A 10,081-nucleotide genomic window follows, 5' to 3' on the forward strand; every position below is an offset into this window, starting at 1 on the left:
GGAAGAGCGAGCGGCCGCCCGATGACAGCCAGGTGATCGTGTCAGGGAGAGGGAGCCATGGCTTCGTTTAGCGGGGGTCGTGACGGCGCCCCCCCTCAGTCCTGCGCCCGGGGCAAGTGACCCCCCCGCACCCCCGGTTGTTACGCCACTGGTTCTCTGTACATCAGATCAAAAAGAGGGACACATGTGGAGGAAAGAATGACATAGAGATTTGGTTTCAAATGAGGGGAAGTCCCTTCAAATGAGAGACAGTTGAGAGGTATGCCTTAAGTGTGTTGATTTTAGTCTGGCTAAATTAAAATTACAGACTAGTAAATAAATAAAGAACATGAAGCTTTTTACTGCCAAAATATTTGTGACTGTGTTTCTGCAGTCTTGCTATTCACACAGCTCTGTCATATTTTACAATCAGAGAATGAGACCACTATTCAAAGTCTCCTATGTCACTTACTTGTCTACAGCCTGCTCAGTGATCTACAGATTAGGGTCACTCCACATGAGGGGTCCTCTCTTTTCCCTCAAGTAATTCTGCCAAGACTATGGACATTATACTATTTACATACTTTTAACAAGTAGTAAAAGAGCTTTGAAACAAGCCATGCTTGAGAGCTCTCTAGCTGCTAGCTGCTTGTAATATGAAGTAATTAATTTTCAAAGATCCTCAAAGATCACAACAAAGACTTTAAAGTTGGGTTTCAGTCCACATTTGCTGTTTGTTTACAATAGAGGGCTGGCAGGCTGCCAAGATCCACTCTCATAGAACACTCTCATAGAACTCTTCTACACCCCAGTTCCTATGTTTTTGTGCATAGTTGAGTTGCTTAGCCTTGTTTCCATATCAGAGTTATGGCTTTTTGGCTGCAATGCTGCAGAAAAATGGCAACAGGTGCTCTAAACTGATGAGTCAAAATGTGAAATATTTGGCTGTAGCAGGAGTGTCACAAAGCTGGTACAAAGGTAGTTGCGCATGCGTACAGCAAGTCCACAGTGCCAGGTTGGGCGGTTGACTTCTGTGCAAGCACGTGTGCGCGCATGCACGCTTGACCGCGTCCGCACCTCAGACGTATCGTGGCACCAAATGGGCTATTTAAGCTCAGCCTCCCAATGCCTCCAGTGCTGAGTACTCTTCAGCTGTGTGCCTTGTATCGTGAACCTATACCGTTTTGCCTTCCCGTTGCTAAACCCAACTTGTTACTTGACCCTGCTGATTTTCTGGTATCCTGACCCCGACTCATTTGACTACTCTTCTTCCTCCTGTCTGATCCTGCATTGTCTGCATGTTGCTAATCCTGGCCTGCAAATCAACAATGATTACGCCTCCTGCTACTGGACCTTCTTGCCTGCAAGTTGCTGACCTGGCAAGTCTGACTTCGGCTCTTCTCTGCATGTCTCTTTGCTGTGCGTTTATATACAGTCGCCCAGCGTAGTAGCTACAAGACTTACTTCCAGCATCAAACTCATCTCCCGGAACTCGTGCCGCAGATCACCTGTATTAATATTCAGGCCACCTTGGACTAGAGTTGCAAGAGCGGCTACCCTCATTATCTGAAGCTCCATAAGGTACGTGACCGTGGTACTCAGCCATCCGGAGCTTGAAAGGGCAGTCTACATCATGGAGGAACTTTGCCAGCAAATTGCTGCACTTACTCAAGCAGTCAAGGGATTACAAAAAGGTTACTTTCAGCTTGAAGGACGCCTTGAGGCCTTGGCACATAATCCACCGGGTGGGCCTACTTCATCTCCTGGTACTGCACCTGCTGCCGAAGCACCTCACAATGGGAATTCCTCGCAATGGGAATTCTATACATTCTTGCTCTATTTGGACCCATATTTTTTGCTCCTCATGTTTACAACAATCCACTACTCGCGTTAAGTGTGTCGATAGATAATAGAGTTCCGAGTCCAGAAATCCGATGCCCCCCTGGCATTTAGTGCACAATAGGATATCATGACTGAGCTTCACTGACTTTCCCTGTCACATACATTTAAAAAAGGCCAACCGAATTGCACACAGGAAATTTCTAGGAATGTGAATAGGTAGGGTTTGGAAAAGGTATAAAAGACGGGGCATCACATTATATTTTATGACGTTGCAGCTCCCAAACCAGGATACGGCTAGGGTTGCCATTTCTATAATTCAAGGTGAAGCATGCGTTGGAACGGTAGAAAGTTCAATTTGAACATTTGAGAAATGTCTGCTGGAAGAAATGTACCCAGATAGTGTATAGCCTGTGTGGCCCACCGAAAAGTGAAGTTAGATTGGGGCATCCGCATTAAGGAGACTGGTAGAGAAATGTTCAGGACTTCTGACTTTTGCAGATTTACTTTGAAATTGGGGAGGGAGCCATAAGTTTGCAATTTCTGCATCAGAAGCGGAAGGGTTGTGCGTGGTTTAGTGATATAAAAGAGAAGATCGTCCACATATGCTGCTATTTTATGCTGGCGGTTACCTATATGGAGGCTGGCAACGTTAAGATTGTTCCGGATGTAACACAACAAGGCGTCTAGGGTAAGCACAAAAATTAACGGGGAGAGGGGGCAACCGTAGCGTGTGCCATTTGTGATAGAAAAGGGACTCGAGTTATGACCATTAACCCTAACTACTGCGGAGGGCTTTGAGTATAGGAAGTTAACGCCAGCTGACAGACATGGGCTGAATGGTTTATCAGCCCCAAAATTAGCCTTCACAGCACTACAGAGGGTCCAAGAAAACCCAGAAAGGAGGTGGTTTGTCAACCCGTGTCCCTATGGGCCACGTCCTATACACATCCACAAGCCCCCTCCATCCAATGACGTGTACACCAGATGATGATCAGGGGTGCATATTAAACATTTGCATAAATAACATCACCAAGGTAGAGTAACTGTAAAGGCCCAACCAGTAGCGGCGCCTGACCTATGCCTCACCCCCCTCCAATCCAAGCAAGTATCCCCTACAACAGAACTCAACAGCAGGGGAAGCACGAAGAAGGAGGGTAGGGATGGAAGAGCACACCCACCAGTGGGTGGGCCACAAACTGGAAATCTGTATGGAAACACACAATGCAGACTTAGTTAGGCATTAAAAAAATGGTTAGTAGTGCCACCGCAAAGTCCCACTTCCGGATTCCGGAGCTCGCAGGGCAGGAGCTGGTGGTTGAGAGCGCCTCCTGGATCGGTCTCCATGCCGTGGACGAGGGCCACGATGGAGGGGGAGCAAAGGTCCGTGGGTCCTCCAGCCCATCCGGGATGGAGATGGGCGACATGTCCGCAAATTCACAAAGAGCCGGGAGGTCGGAGTGATTACGTAGGAGAAAGAGAGAGTTCCCTTTGCGAACAATCAGGTGCGGGTGGCCCCATTTGTACGTGAGCCCCCAGTCTCTGAGAGTATCAGGCAACAGCTTCATCACTCGTAGCATCTGCAGGGTTTTTCAGGAAACATCAGGGTAGAGGTGTACAGGTGCACCATCAAACTCAAAGGGCCATCTTACGCCAGGCTTTTTGAAGAATCTCTTCTGTCAAAGTGTAGGAATGCAGGCGGCAAATCAGATCTCTCGATTGCATTGCATCAGGGTTCTGCAGGCCAAGAGCTCTGTGTACGTGGTCAATCGTTATATTAGTCCGCCGGACGATCCAGAAAGAGGTTAAAAATACTCACAACTGTGGAACGGAGGTCAACAGTGGTTTTGGCTTCTGGGATGCCCTTTATGCAAATGTTCTGTCTGCGATTGTGGTTTTCCAAATCATCAATAAGGAGTTGTAGGTGAGTAATACACAAGAACACTTCTGGTGGCCAAGCCTAGGGGTGGACTGTAAGAACTATGTACACTCTTGTATAACTTGTATACAAAAGGGAAGCAAGTCCAAGGCCTGGGGTTTACTGAGATCACTCACCATTCCAGATAAGTCCTGGACCATGATATCCATGGATTTTGTTGTAGAGCTACCCCCTTCTGAAGACTTCACTTGTATTTTGTTAGTCGCTCCCTTTTCTCCAATTTTGGGAGTGCTTTCTGCTGTTGAGACTGCTAGTATCTTTATCAGAGATGTAAAAGTTGAGAATGAAAGTTTGGGGACGCTGGGTGTGCTGCTTCGCAAGACTTCACGGACTTCGCAAGCCTGGCAGCAGATCGATTAACCCCGCAGTGAGCTGCATGAACGGCCGGTCCTTAGACATCGTCGTACTGACACAGAACTGGTACGAGCGTCCACAGCTCACCCCGTCCACAGCCCCCACTCTCTCCCCCTGCTCACCAGCATCTGCTCAGCAGCCCAGCACACATAGGTTTCTCAACCAGCATCAATCAGTTTAAAAATAAACTATGAACACTTTTATTTCTGAAAGCAGTCTTACTTTACAGCATTTTTTCACACCTGTCTAAAACTTTTGCACAGTAATATATATATATGTGTGTGTGTGTGTGTGTATGTATATATGTATACAAGGAAAGAGGATTATTGAGAGGCGATATGTTTCTTTCATATGTGCCAAACTGGCTTGAGTCTAGACCGGGTTTTCAGGATGACTTTATCTAGCAGAGTAAGGCCCCATTCACACACGAATCAGCCTGCACATACAGCTCCGTGCTGCGTGCGGGGCCGTACCAAGCAGCTGCCGGGAAGGACAGGTGCTGCGTGTGATTAGTACACAGCCCCCGTGGTTATTTATGGGGCAACGCGGCCGTACAGCCCCCCTATGCTCACCTCAACTGCAGGTTTTCTGGCCGGGACGCATACAGGATCCATTCCGGCGGCGTATGAATACGCTCAGCCGCACCCCTACGGACGTGCAGGGTGGGCCAGCGTATGAGGGCGTACGGCCGCGTAGCCCCATAGAGAAGGACGGGGGCTGCGTACTAATCACACGCACCACCTGTCCTTCCCGGCAGCTGCTTGGTATGGCCCTGCACGGAGCTGTACGTGCAGGCCGATTCGTGTGTGAATGGGGCCTAAACCTTTACCTGTTGCTGTTGTTTTTTTTTTAACATCAGTCAGAGGAAAAAACAGCATAGCAATGAATAGCTAGATTGCTATTGACTATTTCAATTTGCAATAGCCAATAGCAGACTGGCTATTGCACCCGCCCCCTGCTGCTGTCAATCAGTAGAGGGGGACCTGAAGTTCTCCAACAGGTCCTCCTCTGCTGATTGACAGCAGCAGAGGACGGGTGCAATAGCCAGCTTGCTATTGGCTATTGCAAATTGAAACAGCCAATAGCAATCTAGCCATTCATTCCTATGCTGTTTTGTTTTCGTTTTTTTTATTTATTCTGAAGGCAGCAGGTGTCAGAATACAAAAAAAAACCCAGCAGATAGCAAGGGAAGCATTAGCTTATTTGCTATCTACCATCATTTCAGGCGGGTGCTCTCTATCCCCCTGTGGATGGGGGGGACAGGACGGGACAGAGGGCACCTCCCTGAAATGACTTTTTTTCAGGTTGGGATCCTTGAGTATTTAACAATCATGTTCTAACAAGCCTTCCTGGGTAGCGTGGCCAAATGTACTGTGCTTCCCCAGGGTAGGGAGCAGGGGCTGGCAACTTTTAGCCCAGGGGGCAAGTACAACCCAGAGGCCCATGGTGCAGCTACTTGGCCCCCCTACGGCTCTGCCTCTTACCCTGCCCCACCTGCCATCCATGTAACGGTAGTGTGAATGGTTGGGTGATGTGAGGACTCTAGGAAATCCATGAAAGGGGCGACTGGCTGGGGGATAGCACTCTCCCCCTGCTAGGTTCCCTACATGGTTCTGGCCTTACTCCATGTCCGATACTTAGGCACTCTCACCCACTGTAGGCCGCCGGACTTCTAGGCTGTGAGCTGTTGGGAGGACAGTGTCAAAATCAGTGTTCTAGAATTTTTCTCGACCCCATAAATTTTCTTGACCGCGTCATCCGAATCTAATGTTTTCATGGCCCCTTTCTTCATGCACATTGCACATGCGCACCTGGTACATTTCTGGGTTGAGGAAAATTATAGCACAACGGTAGCGGAGGGATGCCTCATCAGGGCGCTACACGACCGCTGTGACCCTGGTAGTTCTGCCACTGACTCCAAGCTGTAGAGGGACTACAAATCTCAGCACATTATATAGCAATGTAGATCAATACCATCAGCTTTAGAGGACTACAATTCTCAGCAATATATTATACAGCAGTGCAGGATGGTACTGGCTATAAAGGACTACAATTCCCAGCAATATATTATACAGCAATGCAGGATGCCACTGGCTATAAAGGACTACAATTCCCAGCATTACATTATACAGCAATGTAGAATAATACCAACAGCTATAGAGGAGTAAAAATTTCAGCAATACATTATACAGCAATGCAGAATGGCATCGGCTATAGAGGACTACAAATCCCAGCAATACATTAAACAGCAATGTATAATAATACCTTCAGCTATAGAGGACTACAAATCCCAGCAATACATTATACAGCAATGCAGAATGGCGCCTGCTGTAGAGGACTACAGATCCCAGCAATACATTATACAGCAATGCAGAATGGCACCTGCTATAGAGAACTACAAATCCCAGCAATACATTATACAGCAATGCAGAGTAATAGTATATTAATTTGCTACATACTTTGTGCTGCTCTGCTCTGGGGTGTCAGCCTGATGTCTTGGTCAGAGGGTATCAGGAGGGGTGTGACGGGTCTCAGAAGGGATGGGGAGGGTCTCAGCAGGGGGAGATGTGCGGGCGGCGGAAGAGCTGTAAGCAGGCACCATGTGGTTCCCCAGAAGGCTGCCGAGAGGTCCCCAGCAAACATGGGATCTAACACAGCCGAATTAATTTGAAAAATTAAAGCGCCGGTATTGGTTTTTAGTATTAGGGCACTTTCACCAATACTGGTATCAGTGCATTCTTAGTTTGAAGGACTTTGTAGGTGTCGAAAATCATGTGTAATAACACTAGCTAGGACTCTCTCTGCTCCCCTTCAGCTTTTTCTGTGAAGAGTTTATAATGCAGAGGTCAGTGGTGTGATGCAGAGTGCAGAGGTCATTGTTGTAACACAGGGTGCAGAGTAGACATGTGCACTGGCAAAAAAAATGGTTTAGTTTGGATTTGGATTTTGCGTTATTTCGTTTTTCAGGATTCATGTCCGAAAGTCAAATATTTTCGGGATTCGGATGAAATTCGTTAGCGGTAGTTTGTATGAATTTTCGTTTTTTTTTTTCATTGCAGCAAAGTGACATTTAAAAAAAAAAAAAGGTTTTTTTTTTTAAATGTCACTTTGCTGCAACAAAAATGCGCTCACAAATAAAAAATTTGTACAGACTACCACTAACTAATTTCGTCCGAAATTTCGTTTTCGGAAATTCAGATTCGTTTTCATTCGTCATTTCTGAATCTGAATCTCCGAATAAAGAAAATTCGTCTGAATAACAAATTTTTCCAAAACTAATCGCACATATCTAGTGCAGAGGTCAGCGGTGTCATGCAGAAGTCAGCGATGTAATACATAGTGCAGTGGTCAGAGGTGTAACGTAGAGTGTAGGAGTCCGCTGTGTAACACACAGTGCAGAAGTCAGCGCTGTAACACAGAGTACAGAGGTCAGTGGTGTAACACACAGTGCAGAAGTCAGTGGTGTAACACAGTGCAGAAGTCAGCGTTGTAATGCAGAGTGCAGAGGTTTAGCAGTGTAATGCACAGTACAGAGGTCAGCGGTCTAACGCGCAGTACATTGGTGTCACACCCATTACAGAGGTCAGCGTTGTGACGCACAGTACAGAGGTCAGCTGTGTGACGTAGAGAACGAGGGTCAGTAATAACGCACAGTGTTGAGGTGAGCGGTGTGACACACAGTGCAGAGGTGAGGGGCGTGACGCACAGTGCAGAGGTCAGCAGTCTAACGGACAGTGCAGAGGTCAGTGGTATACGCACAGTACAAAGGTCAGTAATAACGCACAGTGCTGAGGTCAGCGGTGTGACGCACGTGGCAGAGGTCAGCGATGTGACGCACAGTGCAAAGGTCAGCGGTGTGATGCACAGTGCAGAGGTCAGTGGTGTGACGTAGAGTACAAAAGGTCAGTAATAACACACTACAGAAGTCAGTAATAACGCAGAGTAGAGTGGTCAGTGGTGTAACGCACAGAAGTCAGTGGTGTAATGTAGAAGTTAGTATGTAATGCAGTGTAGAGGTCAGGGGTGTAATGTAGAAGTCTGTATGTAGAGCAGTGCAGAGGTCAGCGGTGTGACACACAGTGCAAAGGTCAGCGGTGTGATGCACAGTGCAGAGGTCAGCTGTGTGATGTAGAGTACAAAGGTCAGTAATAACGCACAGTGCAGAGGTCAGTAATAACGCAGAGTAGAGTGGTCAGTGGTGTAACGCACAATACAGAAGTCAGTGGTGTAATGTAGAAGTTAGTATGTAACGCAATGTGAGGTCAATATGTAACGCAGTGCAGAGGTCAGCGGTGTGACGTACAGTACAAAGGTCAGTAATAACGCACAGTACAGAGGTCAGCAGTGTAATGTAGAAGTTAGTATGTAACGCAATGTAGAGGCCAATATGTAATGCAGTGTAGAGGTCAGTATGTAATGCAGCGCAGAGGTCAGCGGTGTAATGTTGAGGTAAGAATGTAACGCAGTGCAGAGGTGTAATGTTGAGGTAAGAATGTAACGCAGTGCAGAGATCAACTGTGTAATGTAAAGGTCAGTATGTAACGCAGTGCAGAGGTCAGCAGTGTAATGTTGAAGTCAGAATATAACACAGTGCAGAGATCAGCGGTGTAATGTAGAGGTCAGAGGTCAGTATGCAATGCCGTGCAGAGCTCAGCGGTGTAATGTAGAGGTCAGCATGTAATGCAGTGCAGAGGTCACACAGAAAGAACATGGACTTACAGTGACTCTTTTCCTTTCCTGTTTGAGGTGCTGTGCCCTCTTCTCTTCCTCTCCTAGTGGAGGGGTGGAAGGAGCAGCGAGGTTGCCTGCACGTTGTGAGGTGATTCCTCCAGCAGCCACTTGGTGCATGTTCTCTCTTCAGGTCCCGCACAGACACTACACAGCCAGCCAATAGTAGGAGTGCAGTCTCCCTCCCAGCCTATAGCAGTAGAAGTGGGCGGAGGGAGCTGCTGTGGCCACCGAGGAGCCCGGGGCACTGACACGGTCATGTCAAAAGCAGTCGAACAGCTTCTTCTTCTTCTCCCCTTCGGCCACTGCAGGAGCAGAGCAGCCGAGAGGGGACAGATGACAAAAGTGATTGTCACGGTGGGGGCCGTTTTTAGAGGCACCAGAGAGGCCCGGGGGCAATTGCCACCCTGCCCAGTCCGCCCCTGGTAGGGAGTGCCCATAATTTGCACCTACATTGTAGCAAAGATTTCCAATTACCTGCAACAGAATGACAGTGCCCTCACAGCCCTCCAACTGTAAGATTGAATGGCCTTGAACCACTCTTGCTCAAACTACTCTGTCCTGACTGGAGTACAAACCTCTTTTGAGCGACAGAGAGAGAGAGAGAGAGAGAGCAGCTGTTATCAGGGACTACCCGTAAAGGGACCTCTAACAACAAAAACTTGCCTTACCTGTTACAGATGTCATCCTGGATGTTTACAAGAGCAGCAAGGTCAGTGATATCTTTTGCATGCTCTGCTTTGAATGGCTCCACAGTGAATTTCATAACACACTTTTGTAGCACAGAATAATTTTGTCCTGCTAGCAAATTCTTCCAGAGGTTTACAGTATCACTAAGTGACGCTCTGAAAAAAAAAATGTATAACGTTTTTTACATAAAAGCAATCATTTTATGCATTGCTTTTGTATGTACTTGATTTATATTAAAGTTGATCTAAACCCTAACTAAATGGCATTTGGTTTGCTGAATCACGGTTTATCATAAATAATTGATACTTTTTTTCTTTTAGAAAATACTGTTTTTACCTTTCCTCAACCTTTATTGACACTTATTGCTGCTGACTTCCTCCAGACTCTTTGTAGCCATAAAATGTGTTCTCAGATAGCGTGATGAGTAAATCAAATAAAAGTGAAAAAATTGATAAGTTGATCACACAAAATATATAATCAAAAAATAAAACAGTGTAACAAATAAATCAATTCATGAAAGTGATAAACATATTAACATAAGTGATACAAAGT

At 46.7% G+C, this 10,081-nt stretch overlaps 1 protein-coding gene across 1 annotated transcript in view; it reads right to left on the reverse strand.

The window, feature by feature from the left end:
• CIITA (class II major histocompatibility complex transactivator) overlaps nucleotides 1–9,683 on the reverse strand; it is a 70,574-nt gene extending 60,891 nt beyond the window's left edge. Inside the window, exon 1 of the mRNA XM_018567376.1 lies at nucleotides 9,511–9,683. Coding sequence (XP_018422878.1) covers nucleotides 9,511–9,605 — 95 coding nt within the window. The 5' untranslated portion in view covers nucleotides 9,606–9,683. The remainder of the gene's footprint in view (nucleotides 1–9,510) is intronic.
• Nucleotides 9,684–10,081: the final 398 nt, after the last annotated feature.

Source organism: Nanorana parkeri, unplaced genomic scaffold (assembly GCF_000935625.1).
Source record: "Nanorana parkeri isolate BGI_ZX_2015 unplaced genomic scaffold, ASM93562v1 scaffold1038, whole genome shotgun sequence".
Lineage (NCBI taxonomy): Eukaryota > Metazoa > Chordata > Amphibia > Anura > Dicroglossidae > Nanorana > Nanorana parkeri.